This window comes from Scleropages formosus, chromosome 11, assembly GCF_900964775.1.
Source record: "Scleropages formosus chromosome 11, fSclFor1.1, whole genome shotgun sequence".
Taxonomy (NCBI): Eukaryota; Metazoa; Chordata; class Actinopteri; order Osteoglossiformes; family Osteoglossidae; genus Scleropages; species Scleropages formosus.
Window position 1 is genome coordinate 27657356 of NC_041816.1, and position 22439 is coordinate 27679794.

A 22439-nucleotide genomic window follows, 5' to 3' on the forward strand; every position below is an offset into this window, starting at 1 on the left:
TCTGTATTTTGAGATTATATTTATACACTGTGTAGCAAGAGAGGAGCCGGCACAACAGGTAAGATGCGGTGAAGGGGTTTTACTTTGTAGTGGGCGGTACACAGGGATCAGTGAGGGGAGGAACGGAGGTGTAGGGAATAGGTGCAGGTCAGGGTCACAGGGGGAAGGGTGCGGAGAACAGGGCTGTAGGCGATCTCGACTTGGGTCGGCGGCAGAGGTCGTCGGCCACAGGACGTCCGTAGGCTCTCTCTCTTCACTGTTGGCGGCCGGGGAAGAAATAGAGGTGGTGATTATTTCCAGCTGTTCCCGCTCCGTCCCCCCTTCGGAACGCCCCGGCGTGCTACACACTGAAAAAAGTTTGTTGGATTTACTCAAATGAATTATGGACATTGGTTCCACATAATTTGTTTGGGTTCACAGTATCCTACACATTCACATGGTTTCAATAGAATAATTTTATGTTAATCAGATGTATTTTAATAAAGTGTACATGCTCTAATTAAGTTATCCTAACATAATTCAGTCATGTTGACTTGCCTTCATTCTTTTATATTCAGACACATGTCTGAATCATGTTATTTTTATTCAGTCTAATAACATCCTCTTTACATCATTATCTTTGTTCAGTTTTAATGGTTATGTTGTTACTCAGTATTTTCCATTTTATTTTCAATAAAACAAAGAGCTTTAGACTCAAAAGCTCTATTTCATTAAGTGAAAACAGTTTAAATTACATCTCTTTAACAGGCCAATTGGCAACTGTGTGACATAAAAGCAACTTGTACCTGAAAATATGTAAAAAATGAGCTGATGTATACATACACAACCATTTTACAGCTTGACATATTAACTATTCCGTTATGAAGGCCACAAACATCATAAGAAACATTTTGTAAAAAAGACCATAAGCAACATAAGTTACACCTCACATTTCTGCATAAACATTAAACGTCATGTCTCTATAAACAAACAGAACATAACAGAATTAATAATTTTACTTAATAAAATAACTTTGTTCTCTCACACTCTTCTACATAACTTGAAACCTCAAAAGTGTAGCACAACTTTGTGGGGTACTGTCACGCAGTATGCAGGGGATCAGGAGAGCAGACTCAAGTGCTGATGCTAACTCGCTTTATTTGTATCACCCAAGGGGTTGCACCCAGAGAACAGAGCAGAACAATCAACCTCGGAAGAAATAGGTGAGAAGAACATGTCTCAGTTGGAGGTTCCGCGGCCAGGTGCGTCGCAGTGGGTGCTTTCATACTGGGTTGTCACAAGGGCGGTCGAGGTGGTCGTCGAGCACGCAGTTGCTAGACTCGCAGTCGTCGGGCGTGCCAGTACCCGTGACAGTAGACGCGCAGTCGTCAGGCATGCCAGGGGTACCAGTACTCATGATAGGTACTAAAGGTTGAGAGCATACATGAGACTAAACAACACTGGAGTTGCAAAAGCCACATTCTTGAGGTCCCGAAGCACAAGAATCACACCCTCAAATAATAGAGAGAAAAAGCAGCAATTAGCAGCTCGCTCGCTTTGAAGTTGCTCCCGTGCAAAAAAAAAAAAAAAAAAAAACTCGCAGAAGGCAGAGACATAAATATATGAGGAATAAACTTGATATTTCTTGAATACAAGCTAAACGCATGGGCACCGTTTCAAAAGAAGTCCATCTAATTTTTTTCCCATAGAAATGAAGCTGTGATAAACCTTAGTGGAAGCATGCATTCGGAAGCAGTTCAGACTCGGAACACACTGAAGCCAACATTTTCGAAAAGAAACTTGCGGTTTTCTCCTTTTTTCGAGAAAACGAGAGGAAAAAACATCTATCCCTGTGTCAACCGCATAAAATTTTTAATTAAATTTATTATTAATTACATGTCATTCATATATATTTAATAAAGTGATAGAATGTTAAACTATATAATAAATTATAACTCTATATAATACAATTTACTCTATAAATAGATATATATTTCTAATAGATCCTCCCTTTTTCAGGTCAGTTTCAGCAATACACTGACCCAAGAAATATTATTCTCATAGTCCTAACACAACTGGATTAAATATACATAGATGGATTGTTCACAATGAAATTAAGTTGAAACAAATGCAAAAGAATTGTGTTGCATCGACTAATTTTAATTAAGTAAATCTGAACAAGCAGTAAAAATCCAGTTGAGTGAACATGTCTGTTAGAAGTCTAAATAGATTGGAACATTTTATTGCAGCGTGATCATACCACTTTTTGATGACTGTGATGAATTTCACTTGGACTTTATGCAATATAATTATGTTCTCATCTCAAACATAAATGTATTAAGGTGATTGTAAATGTATTGTTTTAGTATTTTCAGTAGAGCTGCTTTCCATTTTTTTTCAGTGTATTATACTTATATTTATGTGTTATATTTAGCTTTTATTGTGACAGCATGGCCGCACAGGGAGTAGTATTGCTGTCTTACAGTCCCTTCATGGTGTAAGAGGATGTGGGTTTGATTCCCCCTCAGTCTGTGTGGAATTTGTATGTTCTCCCCATGTCTGTGTGGATTTGGTCTGGTTTCCTCCCACACTCCAAAGACATGCTGTTCAGGTTCACCCATAGTGTGTGAGTGAAAGAGAGAGTGTGTGTGTTCCACTGATGTATGGATGAGTGACCATTGTAAGTAGTGTATTTATCAGTGTGAGTCACCTTGGTGAATAAGGTGTGAGGGCTGGTAACACTACACAGTGTTCATTGTCGCTTTGGAAAGAAGTGTCAGCTAAATAAATAAATAAATGTAATTCACTCTTCTGAAAATGCAATACAAAAGCTAACTACCAAGGCCTCCTCAGCCCAACTAATGTTCTCAAACTTCCTCAGTTTCCTTTTTTGATAGGTTGTAAAATGTTTTAAAGTTGGGTGACGGAATAGTTTTGAACTTTAAAATGTACTTAGATTCATCACATCTCCCATTGAGGATCCACCCCCACACACCAGTTCACGATCACACTCAACGACCATGGTTACTGAAGACACAGATGGTTCAGTGTTCTTGCTGTGTTTACCTCGCCTTAAATCTCCGCTGTCTTTGATTCCTGTCCTTGTCCAATCAAGTCCAGCTGATGATGTCATCTTACTGCTTTGTCCCAAATTTTCCTTTTGTGATTTTCTGTACGTTTTGTACAATCTCCTTCTCTAGCAGCACTAGCACACAAACTCTGCATCTGAGTTCAGCTGCCCTGGAATTCTATTACCATTTATCAGCACTCAGCAAATAAAAGTAATAAGGTTTTATTCAGCACATCACCGGACAGCATTTCAGCAATCGGACCAGTGCTGAGAAGGCAGGGCTCCCCAAACAAAAACGTTACATTTCTCAAACAAATTTGGAGTGGATGTGAGCTGCTAACAACATCATATTGTTCACATTCATATGTTTACCTAACATGATTTGCTTATTGACACAAAGCTAGTAGTTCCAAGAATATGGTGCTTAGTATGAGGGCATGGCATTTTTATGAGGACAGAAGAAATGCAAAACATGAGCATATCACAAAGGACAGGGAAATAAGGGGAAAAAAGAAGCTGGAGCCAGACTGTCAGGCTGCTGGTATAGAGGTGGCCATGTGGTCTGGAGAGAGTAAAGACAAGCAGAATTCACAAGCCAAAGGTGTTTTGTAAAGAAAATCAAGAAGACAAAAATGGGAACCTGGTCTCTTAAAGGCTAAGCACAGTGTCAGTAAAAAGGCCAGGAGGTATGGTTTGGACCCAAGTGCGGGTAGGTTTCTTTCCGTAACAATCACAGAAGCAGATGAAATCGATGGGCGTGGGATTTTTAAGGAACAAACGTCTTTTCAGGGGCGAGGCGAGAACGCAGAACATGGTTAAATAAGCAGAGGTCAAAAGCCAGGAGAAACAAGAACAAAGACCAGGGAACAGGGTGTTGGGAGCAGAACGCTGAACGCTGAACGCTGAACGCTGATGGCTTGTGCTTCGGGCAGCTGTGGGAAACATAGTCCTTTCCCCCACACTGGGCACAGTAACGAGGGTCTACACAGTCTTTGGCCAGAAAGCTGGTCTCCAAACACTGCTGGCACTTCATACTTTCACAGTTTCTACTGGTGTGTCCCCGACCGACACAATGGCAGGAGGCAGGAGGAGGAGAGACTCTGATAAAAGAGGGTGGCTGAATCCATCTGTCCATGCCGGGTCAGAACGCAGGTCCAAAAAGCATCTGGGTCCATTCCAGGTGCCCAGAATGTCCCACTCTCCTTTGTGTCCAGGGAAGACTCTGATTAACCCCTCCAGGAAGGCTACCATGACATCCACCTACAGGAGGGAGTTGAAGATGTGGGCAGTCCCTCCTCCCTTATCAGTCCTCTACAAAGGCTCAGTGGAGTAGAAGAGTAGCGCCACATGCAAAGCACTCATCCTACACGTCTCCAACACCTTTCGATACCATTCATCGATCGCCAGTGTGACGTCAAAGAAGGATGACAGCTCATTCTGCTGGATACAGACAATGTTCTCCACTGGAAGTCCCAAAAGTCCTTGGACATTATGTGCTAAGTGTAGAACTGGATTGTTGTAATTAACATGTGCAGTATATGTAGCCAACGTTTTTAGCCTGACTGTTCATCAACTGAGCTCATGATGTGGTTTATTGCATTTCTATTTTGATTTTCATATTCCATTTCGGGGGTTGGATGCGGTGGCACAGCAGGTTTGGCCAGAGCCTGCTCTGTGGTGTGTCTGGGGTTTAAGTTCTGCTTGAGGTGCTTTACTGCAGACTGGCATCCTGTCCGGGGTGTGTCCCTTGCCCCCCTCAGCCTTGCGCCCTGTGTTTCTGGGTTAGGCTCCAGTTTGCAGTGACCCTGCTCAGGAAAAGTGGGTGTAGACATTGTGTGTATGTATTCTATTTCATTTATTTCAACAAGACGCAGTGAAACAAACACAAAAGTGAGACTGATCATCGTTATGAAACCTGGCCTGTTGTTGGCACTTGGGCTCCAGTTTTCTCACAGCATCCAGTGTGTCTTCGACACACTTTTCCACGGTGATACTTATTCACACTGCAAAATCTGGAAAGTATATTATTGTGATTTTGCTAAAAATGAGGACAATTGCTACAAAGAGAATGTGCGGTGTTTATTATAAACAGGCAGAACTACACCGTTACAGAGAAAGCAAAATTTTCATAATACAGCTTGAAGTTGAAACCTTTTCTTTCCTGTTAACTAGAAATGGGAAATCCGAGAAATGTAACACAACATTTTAAAAAGACTTCAAAATGAGTCTGTGGCAGTTAAGTGCAGTTCTGTACATACTGCAGCACTTCAGTTAAAACCTGCACACATGAAGAACAGAAACATCAAAGTCCTAGAAAACTTCTTGTTTAAGTTGTGAGAAGCCTTTTTCATCTCTATTGTTTCTACACTGTAATTGTTTCCCCACTCTCAGGGGTGTCTGAGTTGGAGTGAACTGCAAAGTGATAAGGAGACCAGGCACGAGTTAGTGTGTCATTGGTTCTGCCGGTGACTTTTATTTCTTTAGCTTTTGACCCCCTTTACTCTTGCCAGAACCAGGGATTCCTTATCACTGCCAGCACCATCTACAGGATATACTACGGAACAGCATTCATGGATTGGTCAATAAGGAACTTTTCTGTAACAAGCAAACAAAACAAAATACTTTTGGGTGCCCTCTCATTCCTTTCATACATCTAATTTTGAGTCCACTGCACTCTCCCCTATTTGTTTACATGTCCCATGTCATCTACACTATTATTTCTTCAATAGGTATGGTCATGACAGTGGTAACAGCATGGATAACTGAACATAGGATGGTAGAAAGGAGTATGAAGTGTACACCAAACAGGGATAGACCACAGTGATTTCACCTCCGTTGTCCATGGTCTGTATGATGGCTGACCAAGTCAATCATAAGTAAATATTTCGCTTGGCCTTCAAATCCTTTGAGATATCCTTACAACCCCTTCTATTTCCATGGCATCCATTCCTCTCTCTACATTCTTTGCCTCTTGTTTCCCATCCACCCTTTCTGTCCGCAACTGATCTATCTCTCTTCGATCCCCATCTTCAATTGCTTGCTGGTGGCTAGGAGACTGGGGAGGCTGCACCTGTTCATCTTGAACCACACCCATGTCCTGACTTTCTCTGATGCTCCTGCCTGTCATTGCAGCGAAAAGAATAGAGTGACGTACTCAAGAGTGGGGCTCAAAATCCTTTAATGGTCCGAAGGGTCAGGCAAAAGAGTAGTATAAAAATACAGGCAAGGGTCAAGCAATCAGCAAACGTCGTCCAATAGATGTAACAGAAACGGTGGTAAGTACACACAGTAAAGGGATCAGGACCGAGAGGACCAAGCACAAAGTGAATCACAAAACAAGAATGGAGCGTTGCAGTTGCTCTAGGAAAAGGTCCTGCATGGAAGGTCTTCCAGGATGCCTTTTTTCCTGTGTTCCCTTGATGGCCAATGGGCTGGCGAACGAGGGTGTAACACTCACAGTGGAAGGACAAAATTCACTGGCTCTTGCACAAATGTTGGAGTGGTGCACAGGAGTCTGTCGTACCTTGTCCAATTTCAGTTGCTGAGGTTCACAGGGTTGGTAACAAGGTATTTGACTTTGAAGGTCATAATGGTAAGTCCTTTCCTTTAATTCTTCCTCATCTGAGTCATCACTCTCTGGCTTAGTGACAGGATAAGCTTGTAACGGTCTTTTTTGTCTTATTCTCCTTGTTTCCTTTTCTACAGGAACTAGGTTTTCAACGGATAAGTCACTGATGGGCAGTAAGAGATTGTGGTGTAGTATCCTGAGAGTCTGGCTGCTGGGTAGCACCTCTCACTGTCCGGTCATAGTATTTCTTTCGCTTGGCTGAAGATTTCTGACTATTTTCTGCTGCAACATGGTAAGCTTTTTGTATTCTGGCTGTCCACTTTCACGCAGAAGCCTGACTGTCTGATTTCCCAGTCTTCGACTTCTAATTAAACAACAGGTCAATAGGGAATCGTGTAGCCCTGCCATAAAGGAGAAAAAATTGAGAATATCCAGTTGCGTCACGCCTTGTACAATTGCAGGCATGCACTATATGAGGCAAGTGGTCTTTCCATTCACTTTTCTTCCTCTCTTCTAAACTCTGCAACATCTGAAGAAGTGCCATGAGGATGATATGGAGTAGTATGCGAGCAAGTAACTCCTTACTGTTGTTGCAGTCGTTGGAATAGGCTATTCTCAAACTTACATCCTTGATCATGGTAAACTATTTCAGAGTTGCTAAATCAAGGAATGAAGTTTTGGAATATCTTTTCGGCAGCTGTCTTTCCAGACTAATCCTTTTTTGGGTAAGCTTGAGCAAAACGTGTGAAATGATCAACCAGGACTAGGACGTATTCATATACCCGTTTACTTGCTTTCAGATCCAAATAGTTTACACTCTTCAGCTCAAATGGTGAACTGGTAGAAATAGAGCCCATTGGTGCTTTGTGCTGGACATGATGATGCTTCTATTTTATGCAGGCACATTTTTATCACATATTCTTCTATCTCTTTCTGCATGAAGGGCCAGTAGAACCTTTCTCTCCAACTGTGCGAGGTTTTCTATCCTTCAGTGCCATTACTGCTTCCAGGTCTTTTGGATTGACCTGAAATCCTTCCTCTGACACCAAGCGACCAATGTAACTCACTTTCCTGTTAAACAGCTCACACTTCTTTGGCTGAAGGTTTATGCCATGTTCACACATACAATGCAGTACTTTTTTGAGGTGGTCCACATGTTCCCTAAAGGTCTTTGAGTAGCAAAGCACATCTTCTAAGTATAAGACTCAGCACACATCTCTAAGATCCTCCAACACTCTTTCCATATATCTCTGAAATGTTGCTGAGGCATTTGTCAATTCAAACGGTATGCGGACCCACTCATATAGCCCTCAGGGTGTGCTAAAAACTGTAACACGTCTGGATTCTTTACTTCCAAAGCCTTGATGATAGGCACTACCCTGATCCAGAGTGGAAAACCATGCATTGCCACCCAAACTATCCAGCAGCTCTGGTATCCACGGGAGGGGATGCCAACTCAGGGGGATTGTGATTCAACTCTTGAAAATCTACACAGAGGTTTAAGCCACTGTTCTTTTTCTGTACACACACCACTGGCGAGGAATAAACTGATACAGATTTCTTAATCCAACTTCTTTCCAAAAGATTTTACATGTATTCTTAAACTTCCTTATAAAGGGGTTGTGGGATAGAGTTGTAGCAGGGGTGTCATCCCTTGTGGTATCATCTACTAGATTGTTTTTCAACTTCAGACTGGGTATGCAGCCAACGTCTCCATCGTCACGAGTGAATACATCCGATTATTTGTAAAACAGTTTGTCTTACTACCTTCTGTTCATGGTTGCTGAAGTGACTGAGATGAACAAGTTATAATTTGTGAGTACTGGCTTTATTATTTTATTATTATTTTTTTAAATAGATTTGACAAAATTCATCTTGAAGGTTTACAACTGAAGCACACATGTAAGTCTGTGTGAAGTAATATTGCAGGCATGTTAAGACAAACTTCTGCTACAATCTGGCTATAAGAGATAATACCATCACCAAAAAATAACTATCCTACTTATAAAACACCTTTTCAAAATATATTCAAAAGTTATAAAAATTAAAAACTAAAAATGTATCTTCACTTTTTCTGTTCACACATGTCTGTGTTCAGTGTACAGATTTAAAATTTTAAAGAACCCACAGCAAAGGAATCTAAACTATATGTAATAAACATTCAAACATCTGCTCACATTTACACGGTGAACACAATCCAGGTACTAACCACAGGTCCTTGGATCAGACTAACAAACATTTGTAGCAGATGAAGTTGAGCTTCTCAGTGTCAAGGAGAGGGACCCACTTATAACCTTCTGAAGATTTCACAGCTCCTGTAGTTCCACAGTCTATGGCTCCTGTCTCATTGCTGGGAGCCCAGTGTTCGTACTGAATGGATTGTGCGCTGACCCAGAACCAGAAGTTTAGGACACAGGTATAACGCAGACCCAGCCACACATGGCCACTGGTGGCATTTTTCACCGTCTCCTCCACCCACTTCTGGACATCGGCATTGTGGACAGACACCAGCTCCATATTGTTATCTCGGCAGTATCTCAGGGCTTCATTCCAAGTTTTATTCTCCTGGACCAAGAGCAGTGGATCTAGAGGGAAAATTGAAAAGGTAACTAAATTAAATTGGGTATCATGTATCTGAGAAATATTGAAAATCTCTCATGTTATTGCATCGGCACAGTGGTCTGGAGCCAATTTCAGAAACATGAGGTAATGGTTATGATAAACTGAACATGTTACTAAACAATGCTGTTTAGTAATTGCAAGTCCCGGGTTACGGCGTTACATTGTGACACACATTCAAACATTACACGTTTACAGCGGTTCGTTGGCTCGTGAGCACATGAGCTTGAGGTACGACAAAGACTTTGTTCTGTTCAGTCAAACTGTCATGCTCAGGACCTCGTCACGAACGTCCACACCTGCCTGAAATCAGAGCAGGGTATAAAGAAGATGCACCTGCATACCCTGGCTGTGGAATCTCATTTGAGAAACCCGTCTCTCCACCGCTCTAGAGTGAATCCACGACAATCTACCCGCCCTTCCAAGTCCCTCATTCGCCTCAATCCCTCGTTTCTGCTCCCAACACTTGCAACACCTCCTCGAGTCTGACAGTGGATTCTCCCCAAGACCTACGTTTGGGCTTTGACCAACCCATGCCTGTTCCTCACCACAAATTTAGCCTGCTCTCTTGTGTACTGACAGTTAAGATCCCGTGATAAGAGTCCACACACTACCTCAGCCTCCTGCCTGCTCAATTTGACATGGACCACATTGCTGTGAACAGTGCCTTGTGTGATACTGCATTTCGCTTTAATTTTTTTGTTTTTACACTCCTAACCATAGCACTGAAGAGGTGCATTAACCACACAGCCCCAACCCCAACTTTTAGCATATCTGGACAAATATCATCGACCCCTGCAGCCCTGCCACTCTGGAGGACTTGCATTGTCGTAAAACTCTGGAAACAGTGAAGGGTTTTAATCCACTACAGTCATCCGACACTGTCCCCTGGTAGGAGGACATGTCCACGGGGTTAAGGAGTTTCTTTCTTTCTTTCCATAGTGCAATAGTGTCTTGAGCACTTTTCAGAGGTACATGCGTTATACAAGAGATTTATGCAGTTTTCTTTGCTCCACAGAACGAAAACATAATCTGCACCTAATACACCTGTATTAAAATGGGGTCATCAGGACCTTTGTACAGGAGAATCTGTGCCAACACCAGCAGACTCCACAACAGATTCTTTCCTGAGGCAGTCAGATTACTCAACACCCTGCTGCCTCCCAACGTTCCCCTGGCACAGTCAAATGGCTAACCCAACATGACTCCAAACATTACAAACTGCCCAAAGTTCAGAGCCCATGCCTGTGTATTTCTTTACAGTCTTGTGCTCCTGTTTTGTGTTGCACCATGGTCTCCAGAGAAACGACATTAAGTTCCAGTGTATACAAGCTATACAGAGGAATGACAATAAAAACAACTTGAACATGAAATTTAATGAAGATGGGGAGAACAAAAATTTAAAAAAAAAAGACTGAGTGAAATTCAAACCCACATCCAACCCTAGAGTCCAGGATAAGTGAAGCAACCATGTCCCTGAAGGGAACTTTAAGATAAACAGAACATGTTACTGAACAATGCTTAACGCTCAGTGAAAATGTACAGATTTTAGTGGTAAAAAAGTGTACCTAATTGGGGCCTTGGTGAATGTTAAAAATCTGAAATTCTGAGGCTTGAACAATTAAATCTGGTGAGAATAAATTTGAGGTTCTAGGCTAGGGGAGTGCTCCAATCCATCAGAGGGTAGCCACACACATTCATACTAGGGACAATTTAAAATAAACAATTCAATTGAACAATGGTGTTGGACTGTGAGATGAAACCTACAAGAACATGCAACTTCACAAAGAATGAGCCATATTTGCACTTATATCCAACCCTAGAGACGAGGATCGGTGAAGCACCCATCTTAAAAATCTGACATTCTGAGGCTTCTACAGGTAGATCTGGAGAGAACAAATTTGATCAGCTCTACTGGAACCTTTTGCTTATGATTTTGAATGCAATTTTTGAAAGTAAAAACTCACTTCTGGAAGAGTTCATTCCGTCAGTTGTGACTCCATCTGCAAGAAAACAAACTGGTGTTGCATTTTGGAAGCAATATTTCTCACACATAGCTCATTTTACTTACTCACTGCTACTTTGAATTGTCATGTTACTGAGAAATATTGATAATCTCTCACGTTAATGCAGCGGCATATCGGTCTGGAGCCAATGTCAGAAACATGAGGTTCTAGGCTACGGAAGTGCTCCAATCCATCAGAGGGTAGCCACACACACTCATACTAGTGACAATTTAAAATCAGCAATTCAATCGAAAGATGGTGTTGTCTGACTGTGCGATGAAACCTAAAAGAACATGCAAATTCACAAAGATTGAGCCATATTTGCATCCACATCCAACCCTGGAGTTGAGGATTGGTGAAGAAGCCATGTTAAAAATGTGAAATTTTGGGGCTTCTGCAGTTAAATCTGGTGAGAATAAATTTGATCAGCTCTACTGGAACCTTTTGCTCATGATTTTGAATGCAATTTTTGAAAGTAAAAACTCACTTGCGGAAGAGCTCATTCCATCAGTTGTGACTCCATCTGCAAGAAAACAGACTGGTGTTGCATTGCGGAAGCAATATTTCTCACACATAGCTCATTTTACTTACTCACTGCTACTTTGAATTGTCATGTTACTGAGAAATATTGATAATCTCTCACATTAATGCAGCGGCATATCGGTCTGGAGCCAATGTCAGAAACATGAGGTTCTAGGCTACGGAAGTACTCCAATCCATCAGAGGGTCACCACACACACTCATACTACGGACAATTTAAAATAAACAATTCAACTGAACGATGGTGCTGGACTGTGAGATGAAACCTACAAGAACATGCAACTTCACAAAGACTGAGCCATATTTGGATCCACATCCAACCCTGGAGATGAGGATCGGTGAAGCACCCATCTTAAAAATCTGACATTCTGAGGCATCTACTGTTAAATATGGTGAGAACAAGTCTGACCAGCTCTAGTGGAACCTTTTGCTTATCATCTTGAATGCAATTTTTGAAAGTAAAAACTCACTTGTGGAAGAGCTCATTTTATGAGTAGTGACTCCATCTGCAAGACAAAAAACTGGTGGTTATTGGAAGCAGTATTTCTCATACATAGCTCATTTTATTTATTTACTTTCACTCTGAATTAGTATGTTGCTTATTGTGAAGCATTAGAATGGTTATGCTTTATTAGTTCACCTGGGTTTCTATAAGCTTTTCTAAGGTGCTCTAGTATGTTTTTAGTATGTTCACCCCCTCCCCCCACTTTGTGACACACATCAAAATATTTTGTGTCTACAGCAGTTTGTTGGCTTGTAGGTACATGAGCTCAATATAGGACAAAGACTTTGCTCGTTTCAGTGGGATTATCACACCCACTGTCTCATACTGAACATCTGCACCTGGTTGAAATCAGAACACACACACACACACACACACACACACACACACACACACACACGCACCCTGGTTGTGGAATCTCTCATTTGAGAAACTAGACTCTCCAGTGTTCTCCAGTGGATCCATTACAATCTACCCGTCCTTCCAAGTCCCTGATTCTCCTCAATCCCTCGTTCCCCTTCCTGATGTCCACGGTTCCTGGTGCTTGGATCGTCTCCTCGACTATTACAGTGGATTCTCCCCAAGACCTACGTTTGTGCATTGACCGACCCATGCCTGTTCCTGACCACAAATCTCGCATGCTTTCTTGTGTACCGACAATAAAGAACCCACGATAGAGTCCACACGCCTGCCTCAGTCTCCTGCCCGCTCAGTATGACACGGACCACATTGCTGTTAACAGTGTCTTGTGTGTTACTACTTTTGGCTTTAATTTTTTTGTTTTTACACTCCTAACTATGGAACCAAAGCATAAATGTGATGCAAGTGATGGCGATGCATCAAAGAAAAGGTCAATGATCATGACCGAAACTAAAGTGGAAATAAGAAAGTTATCAGAAAAAGATGAAACGCCAACGAACACTGGAAAAGCAAACATTAAAGTTTCTTATACCTACAAACACATTCTCTCTCTCTGTCATAAATACACACACACACACACACACACACACACACTTTCTGAACCACTTGTCCCATATGGGGTCGTAGGAAACCGGAGCCTACCCGGCAACTCAGGGCGTAAGGACGGAGGGGGAGGGGACACACCCAGGACGGGACGCCAGTTCGTCGCAAGGCACCCCAAGCGGGACTCGAACCCCAGACCCACCAGAGACAAGGACCCGGTCCAACCAACTGCGCCACCGCACCCCCTCTGTTATAAATACTGTAGTAATATTTCTTATATCTTTCTATGTTTCTCTATTATAAATACTGTAGCTACAATTTTTATTTTTATTATTATTGTTTTATGTTAAAGTTTTCTAGGGGGTGCGGTGGCGCAGTGGGTTGGACCACGGTCCTGCTCTCTGCTGGGTCTGGGGTTTGAGTCCCGCTTGGGGTGCCTTGCGACGGACTGGCGTCCCGTCCTGGGTGTGTCCCCTCCCCCTCTGGCCTTACGCCCTGTGTTGCCGGGTTAGGCTCCGGTTCCCCGTGACCCCGTATGGGACGAGCGGTTCTGTAAATGTGTGTGTGTGTGTTAAAGTGTTCTTTGCTCTACAGCACTAAAACACAATTTGCACCTAATGCACCAGTGTTAAAATGGGGTCTTATGTTTGTCCTGATGAGATAAATATCTTCAGGATCAATGCAGTTTAAATGAATATCCATCCAGCCAGCTATTATCAATAGCCCATCTACCCATCTCATGGTGTTTTGGAAGGTTCTGGAAAAACTTGTATTGGATAAGCGGTTACAGGCAATGGATTGATCAGTGGATGGATTTTTATGAACAGTGAGTGTAAAACGTACTGAGTGAAAGGACTGGTTTTATAGATCAAATTCAAAGCAATTTGATGAGTTTAAAAAAAGAGTAGAGATGGAGCTTTGGTGAATCATAAATTTTATCAACTCTACTGAAACCTTTTGCTTATGATTTTAAATGCAATTTTGTAAAGTAAAACTCACTTGTAGAGGAACTTGTTACTCCACCCAGGGTCCCAGTTTGCCTGTAAACAAACATGAAGCCACAAATTAAATATTTAAATCTAGGTGTTTCTTTCAGATTGAAAGATTCTGAACTGAAGTTCACAGAATAAGAATAAAAAAAAACCACTTACTGTGATTCGACTGTGGTGGAATTGACATGAGCAGTGACTTTATCTGCAAGACAACAAACTGATGGCTTCCGGTAGCAGCATTTCTCAGAGATAGCTTATTTTATTTTCTCATTTCCACTTTTAATTGTCATGTGAATCTTAAAACTCTTAAATTCTGAGGTTTCTACAGTTAAATTTGGTAAGTATGAATTTGATTATCTCTACTGGACCCTTTTGCTTGATTTTAAATGCAATTTTTAAAAGCAAAACTCACTAGTGGAAGAGCTCATTTCATGAGTTGTGACTCCATCTGCAAGACATCAAACTGGTGGTTTTTGGAAGCAATATTTCTCAGTCATAGCTCATTTTATTTTCTTACTTTCACTTTGAAATTTTATGTTGCTTATTGTGAAGGATTAAAATGGTTTGCTTTGATTAGTTCACCTGGTATTCAATCAACTTTTCTAAGGTGTTCTAGTGTGTTCTTTTTGTCTGAACGTCAATTATTGCCTTTCTTTCATAAGAACAATAAATAGGACTGCAGGTAGTATTTGTTGCACAATACTTGCAGTCCTATTTATTCAAATGAAATAACTTGGTACAAACTTTGTTATACACCACCACAACCGGAGACAGCCTCGGGCTCATAACAAAGCAAATGCTTGAAAAAAATTGTTCAAAAAGAAGAAATTGGCTTTATACATATATATGTATACGTACATTTATATATGAGATTTTGCACACACACACACACACACACGCACACATTTTGCAAATGATTTTGTGCAATAACTTTCTGAATTTTACTCACGTGTGGTTAAGTTCATGTTTCTTCCTGGATCCACTGAGGTAGGAATGACCTGAGTAGTGAATTCATCTGAAAAAAGAAGCATGGACTTTTAGCCGTAATTTTTTTTTCATATATTCTCTTATTGCTTATATATTCCTGATTTATTTGTTCCTTTGCCGTAATGACTCTCTGTACTTATCTGAAGAGTGAAACATACCACTGGCTGAATCATTTTCTTCTTCAGAATTATCAAAACTATACATTCTGAACACAGAAGGTTTAAAAAATTTTTTGCAAAGCCATTTAATTCTGAATCTATCGCTGTTTGTGATAAGGGATCACAAAGAGTTGGGAATCCACAGCTGCCCCAGCCTCCTGCTTGACTTTTACACCTTATTCTGCGACTGGAACTGGTGTGTGTCTTGTTACTGCAGCTGATCGTCATGACAACACTATTATGTATATTTTCACTGTTTTATTGTCATATATACCCTCAGTGCACCTATGAATAACAATATTTACCTCCATAGCAGATAAATGGGTACTTTCCATTACATTTCTGATCATCCCATCGTCCCTTATCTGTCGCTGTCATCCAGGCCACAGCACATTGATTTCCATCACCATTGTCCGGTTTCCCTAATTTCCAGTAGCGGAATGAGGAGTTTCTCTGGTCTGACCACTGCCAGTAGTCTCTGTACAGACCGATCCACACAAAGGTTCCACTTCTAAACATATTGTGTATGAGATCATTCTCAGTCTGGTTCCTCACACTGACCAGGTCTGTGTGTTTCTCTCTGCAGTATCTCTGTGTCTCCGTCCAGTTCATATTATTTTGATTAATGAAGACGTAGCTCTGGTTGGTTTGTTTTCTCTCTATAAAGATTGGATTTATAAAAGGGGTACATTTTCAATATCAAGCATCCCAAAACTCCATCTTTTGAACTCACTTCTCCCCTGATCACGTCTGAATGTGAAAACATTTACATTTATTAATTGAGCAGACACTTTTCTCCAAAACAACATATATCTTACAGAAAAACATGAGTGCATTTCTTTTCTACTTCAACTATTTTCCTCTTGTTCAAGGCACAGACCCTGATTTAAGGACACCATCCTGTATAAATAGGAAAATTACTGTAAGTTGCTTTGAATAAATATATTACCTAAGTCACAGCTAGCTAAGATGGTAGCACAATAGTTAAAATGGCTTCATTAAACCCAAAAGTTGCATTCCCACCCCTAGCTGCGGTACCTTTAATCAAAGGCATTTTTAAAGGGGGGGGTGGTGGAGCAGTGGGTTGGCCCTGGTCCTGGTCCTGGTCCTGGTCCTGGTCCTGCACTCCGGTAGGTCTGGGGTTCAATTCCCGCTTGGGGTGCCTTGTGACGGACTGGTGTCCCGTCCTGGGTGTGTCCCCTCCCCCTCTGGCCTTACGCCCTGTGTTGCCGGGTAGGCTCCGGTTCCCCGCGACCCCGTTTGGGACAAGCGGTTCTGAAAATGTGTGTGTGTGTGTGTGTGTGTGTGTGTGTGTGTGTGTGTGTGTGTGTGTGTGTGTGTGTGTGTGTGTGTCCAAAGAAAAAATGCCCAGCTGTATAAATGGGTAAATAAGTGTAAGTAGCTTGACATTGCACTGCAGAAAATATCAACTGAAAAAGTGGAGGAAAAAACAACACAACTGGATCAGGTAATTCAGATGACCAGAAACAATCCAGGCAGTTCAGAGTGACTCAGGTTCATCTCCTTTTAAAATCAGTGTGGTTTTCATGATGAGATCAACAGTAGGTGGCACGGTGGCACAGCGGGTAGTGCTGCTGTCTTACAGTGCCTGTGTAGGATGAGAAAACATGGGTTTGCTCCCTGCTCAGTCTGTGTGGAGTTTGCATGTTCTCCCTGTGTCTGTGTGGGTTTTCTCCAGGTGCTCTGGTTTCCTCCCACAGTCCAAAGACATGCTGTTCAGGTTCCCCCATAGTGTGTGAGTGTCACAGAGAGAGTGTGTTCCACTGAGGTATGGATGAGAGACCCCGTGTAAGTAGTGTATCTAGCAGTGTAAGTCACCATGGTGAATAAGATGTGTGGGCTTGTAACACTACATGGAGTCCATTGTAAGTCGCTTTGGAGAAAGTGAATAAATTTTTATTTCATTTACATGAAAATAAGTGAATCTTTTGAATTTTTACTGCATGTAATTGTTCTGATGGTGCAGTGAACAGCGCTGCTGATGCACAACTTTTGCATCTTGTCTTAGATCAGATCCAGTCTGTGAGGAGTTCACTGCTGTGTTACCTGTATTTCCAAATACTTCAGGGTCCTACTGTACTGTGTGTGAATACAGTACAAGTGGGCATCATTTTATGCACCTAAATTAAATTTGATTTTCCATCCGAAAAGCTTAATAAATATAAAAAAAAATAAAAAAAAAATCAACTGAGTCCTTTCTGTAAATCAGCTTGCAATAACTTACTTGTTTATATAGCTGGGTATTTGTGCTGCAACAAGTTAGGGTAACTGCTTGTTCAAGGGTACAACAGCAAGAGCTGCGATTGAGTACAAGGTGGTAGACCTGATCGCTGAGATACAGGTTGAAAACGATACAAATTTAATCCAAAACACTTTTGCAGGTGATTTTCCAGCAATGGAAATGTATGTGTGTCACGTGTTGGATAATAAATACACACATACACACACTTTCTGAACCGCTTGTCCCATACAGGGTCATGGGGAACCAGAGCCTAACCCAGCCTGGAGGGGGAGGGGACACACCCAGGACGGAACACCAGTCCGTTGCAAGGCACTCCAAGCGGGACTCGAGTCCCAGACCCACCCGAGAGCAGGACCCAGTCCAACCCACTGTGCCACCGCATCCCCACTTGGATAATACAATTTCAGAAAATATACTGTTCAAATTCTTTATTAAACTATACTTATATTTACTCATTTGGCTGACACTTTCCTCCAAAGCAACTTAGAATGTTAAGGTCACAATCATTTATGAATGTATACAGCTGGGTAATCTTACTAGAGCAATTGTAGGGTAAGAATTTTGCATAAGGGTACTACAGCCAGAGCAGGGATCAAACCTCTGCCCATTACGTCTAAAGGCAATAGCCCTAACCACTACACTACCAGCTGCTGAGTATGTAGCATAGTACTCACCATCATAACAAACAAAGAATCCTGTGGGAGATTTAGAGGCACAGGGAATATCATTCCATTTCGCAGTGTCTCTCATCCCCACACAGTTGGTATTCCCATCCGCAGTGTGAGGTGCTCCTACGCTGCTGTCCCAGTTTGAGAACCCAGTCTGTCCATCACTGTAGAGACGTCTCTCTTCCAGGGACCACTGCCACTTCCACGAGTTTCCCTTCTCCAGTCCTATCCAGGCTGGTCCAGTATAACCAGTGAGGTTTACCCTGTTAATCACTCTGTTCATTTCCTCTGGGTTGTCAATGGTAACCAGGTCAGTGTACTTCTCTCTGCAGTAACTCTGTGCTTCAGTCCAGCTCTTATTCATGTTCACAAAGTAATATTGATGAGCGATACATGAGGATAGTGTACAGAGTCCTGTAATAAAAACACACACTCATCTGAACACTTTTATACAGTGATTGTAAGCATTAAAAGATAATAGATACAACAAAGCACACAGACCTGAGAAAAGAAAAAGAAATGTTCTGCACTCCATGATTCTGGTTTATGAGCCTACAGAGACACACAAAGGAAGAACAGATGAGATCGTAAATTTCATTCCACAGATACTGCTTTATTCAGTCCCATTTAAAAAATTTGCTTTAACATTAAAACATTCATAATGTGCCAATACTGAAATATTTTCTAGATGAAAATATTCTAACTGGAACGCGCACACACACACACACACACACACACACACACACAAACACACACACACACACACACACACAATTAATATAAAACTCTAAGCAACAGAAGACTTACCTAAACCTTACGTGCAAGAATCGTCTAATTCTCTTTGTGTCACTTCTTCGTCTACTGTTCTTCGCTCTCACTTTGGCTTCTTTGGAGTCTCTTTCTTCCAGTTTTTTTCAGGCTTTCAATGCAAACATTATGAAGATATATGCAAACACTTCCCCAGAACTGCTAGGAAACACAATAGCTGAGAGTATATTCAAATGTGAGAAGCCTGAAACCATCAACCTAGGAAAAGGGCAGCATCTTATTTTCTTACTCTGGATATGGGACAAATTTTTTAAAAAGGCTTTTTTACTGATTAAATTTAATTTTCAGTGCTTCAAGGCTGTAATAGCATAACCAGAGATCTCAAACACTCTCACATTCCTGCAGTCCTGGTGGTTTGTATTTCAGTATTGAAAATGTAGCTTTATGAAGGAAATGTCATAGATAAATTCATTCATACACTAGTGTAGTGCTTTACGAACATCAGTGTTGGTGAATAAATTCCTATCAAACTGGACTTCTGAGAAACCTTGCATTTCAATGCAAAGGGAAACAACATCCATATGTCCATCCTAAATGTTACATGTTTGTTTCGAATGAGGTCACAGAGGTCAGATTCACAGAGGTTGTAATTCCTCATTATAGAGAATAGGTGAAGAACTATGGATCATTTCCCCACAGTAGCTTCACAGTAGTGAATAAGGTGTGAGGGCTGGAACACTTCATAGTGTTCATTGTTGCTTTGGAGAGAAGTGTCAGCTAAATAAATGAATGTAATTCACTCTTCTAAAAACACAATACAAAAAGCTGATCACCAGGGCCTCATCTGCCCAAATAATCTTCTCAGACTTCCTCAGTTTTCCTTTCTGATAGGTTGCAAAATGTTTTAAAGTTGGTTGACGGAATAGTTTTGAACTTTAAAATGTACTTAGATTCATCACATCTCCCATTGAGGATCCACCCCCACACACTAGTTCACAATTGCACTCAGCACTCAGGTTTAGTGTATTTACTGTGTGTACCTCACCTGAAATTCCCACGTCTTTGATTCCTGTCCTTGTCCAATAAAGTCCCGTTGATGATGTCATCTTACTGCTTTGTCCCAAATTTTCCTTTTGTGATTTTCTGTACATTCTGTACAATCTCCTTCTCTAGCAGCACTAGCACACAAACTCTGCATCCGAGTTCAACTGTCCTGGAAATACTATTACCACTTATCAGCACTCAGCAAATAAAAGTAATAAGGTTTTATTCAGCACATCACCGGACAGCATTTCAGCAATCGGACCAGTGCTGAGAAGGCAGGGCTCCCCAAACAAAAACGTTACATTTCTCAAACAAATTTGGAGTGGATGTGAGCTACTAACAACTTCATATTGTTCACATTTGTATGTTCACATAACATGATTTGCTTATTTAAATAAAGCTAGCAGTTCGAAGAATATGGTGCTTAGTATGAGGGCATGGCATTTTTATGAGGACAGAAGAAAGGCAAAACATGAGCATATCACAAAGGACAGGGAAATAAGGGGAAAAAAGAAGCTGGAGCCAGACTGTCAGGCTGCTTGTGGTGTACAGGTAGCCACGTGTTCCGGACAGTGTAAAGACGAGCAGAATTCCCAAGCCAAAGGTGTTTTGTAAAGAAAATCAAGAAGACAAAAATGGGAACCTGGTCTCTTAAAGGCTAAGCACAGTGTCAGTAAAAAGGCCAGGAGGTATGGTATGGACCCAAGTGCGGGTAGGTTTCTTTCCGTAACAATCACAGAAGCAGATGAAATTTACAACTACATGAACTACAACTTTGTTTGCCAAGAAACTATTGGGGCTCACCTCCACTTACACTGTACTTCTCCCCATGGCTCTCAAACAAACTGTTCATGTGTCTATGTTGATTATTCTTCTAGGGCACCAGCTGTTTGTTATAAACCTGGATTAGAAAGAGCAGGTAGTGGAGAACTCATTCTGGTCTGTCCCACCTGTACATGGACTTATTGCCTACCAGCTTACAAATGGATTTGTGTCATGTTTTATTATATGATTATATTTATTTATGATATAAGATTATTACGTGGGGGGCACGGCAGCGCAGTGGGTTGGATCGTGTCCTGCTCTCCGGTGGGCCGCGGGTTCGAGTCCCGGTTGGGGTGTCTTGCGGCAGACTGGTGTCCCATCCTGGGTGTGTCCCCTCCCCCTCCAGCCTTACGCCCTGTGTTGCCTGGTTAGGCTCCAGCTCCCCATGACCCCTTATGGGACAAGCAGTTTCAGACAGTGTGTGGGCATAATATTATCATGTTATTTAATTTTTATAACCCAGGATGATATCTCCGTTCATTAGATGCAGGTTACCTTACAGTACCTGTGATCAATAAGACCTCAGTAGGAGGTCATGCCTTTAGTTATAGAGCTCCTAAACTGTGGACTAGTGTCCCAATTACTGTCAGAAATGTCCCATCTGTATCCATCTTCAAATCCAGACTAAAGACTTATAGGTTTACTCATGCATTCCAGCTCGAAATGTAATTCCACTTGGCTGTGTTTGTTTTTTCCATTTCTATACCAATGCCAATTAAATTTATTTGTTTAAGTTACAAATTACTTAAAATTTCTTCTTGTTGAACATTGCCTCCTTAGATGAGGCCTGAGGAGGCTGGCTGACTGTTACAGACATACCCCATGCTGACTGAAGATGATGAGCAACTGCCATGATGGATGAAATGTACCATGCTGAGCTGGGAATTTAAGCTACCATACAGCAACAATATCATTATTACTTGTAAACTGGCTTAGAATTGTTACTTAATCTAGAATGCCCCGGAGGGGTGGGCAACCAGTGGCCCTTGGACCCCCAGCAATTTTTTTATCCCTCGATTTTCGGTTGGGAGTTTTTGTTCCTTTTCTCCGTGGCCAGTAGGCATAATTATCGCTCTATAAAGATATTGTATTACGATAGTCAGTAGTTAACTGTCTTCTTTGTTTATTTATCTGATTTATTTGTTTTTCTTGCCTTATGCCTGTGTTCAAGTGCCCTGTGTCACTGCGTGAGAAGAGCACTTCATCAAAATAAATAGAATTGAATATGACTGTAATACTGCATGGGTTCAGGTTGGGGTTTGATGAAGTCTGATCTGATCACACCCCACGGGGTAAATTTACTGATGATGCACACAAGCACTTCACAAGAAGTGGGATAAAATTAAAAAAGGAGCATAAATAGGGTCCGTGGCACAAGACACAACTGACAAATTTCTAAAAGTGGAATTTTGCACATCGACAGACTTTTTTTCAGTTTAACAGGTCAGCAGTTGTTCTGTTTTTCCGTAAAATAAAAAGAGGGTGAA

The 22439-nt window shown here is 41.5% G+C and overlaps 1 protein-coding gene and 1 long non-coding RNA gene across 2 annotated transcripts; both read right to left on the minus strand.

The window, feature by feature from the left end:
• Nucleotides 1-8723: 8723 nt before the first annotated feature.
• Nucleotides 8724-18679, minus strand: LOC108930629 (C-type mannose receptor 2-like). Its single transcript, XM_029256440.1, has 3 exons — nt 18322-18679; nt 15690-16043; nt 8724-9202 (listed from the first exon to the last, which is right to left on the minus strand). Exons 1-3 carry the CDS (start codon nt 18677-18679, stop codon nt 8841-8843), a joined length of 1074 nt encoding a protein of 357 aa, XP_029112273.1. The 3' UTR covers nt 8724-8840.
• On the minus strand, nt 14399-15212 carry LOC114911858 (uncharacterized). Its single transcript, XR_003797990.1, has 3 exons — nt 15189-15212; nt 14652-14687; nt 14399-14441 (listed from the first exon to the last, which is right to left on the minus strand). It is a non-coding gene; the product is annotated as an uncharacterized LOC114911858 (long non-coding RNA).
• Nucleotides 18680-22439: the final 3760 nt, after the last annotated feature.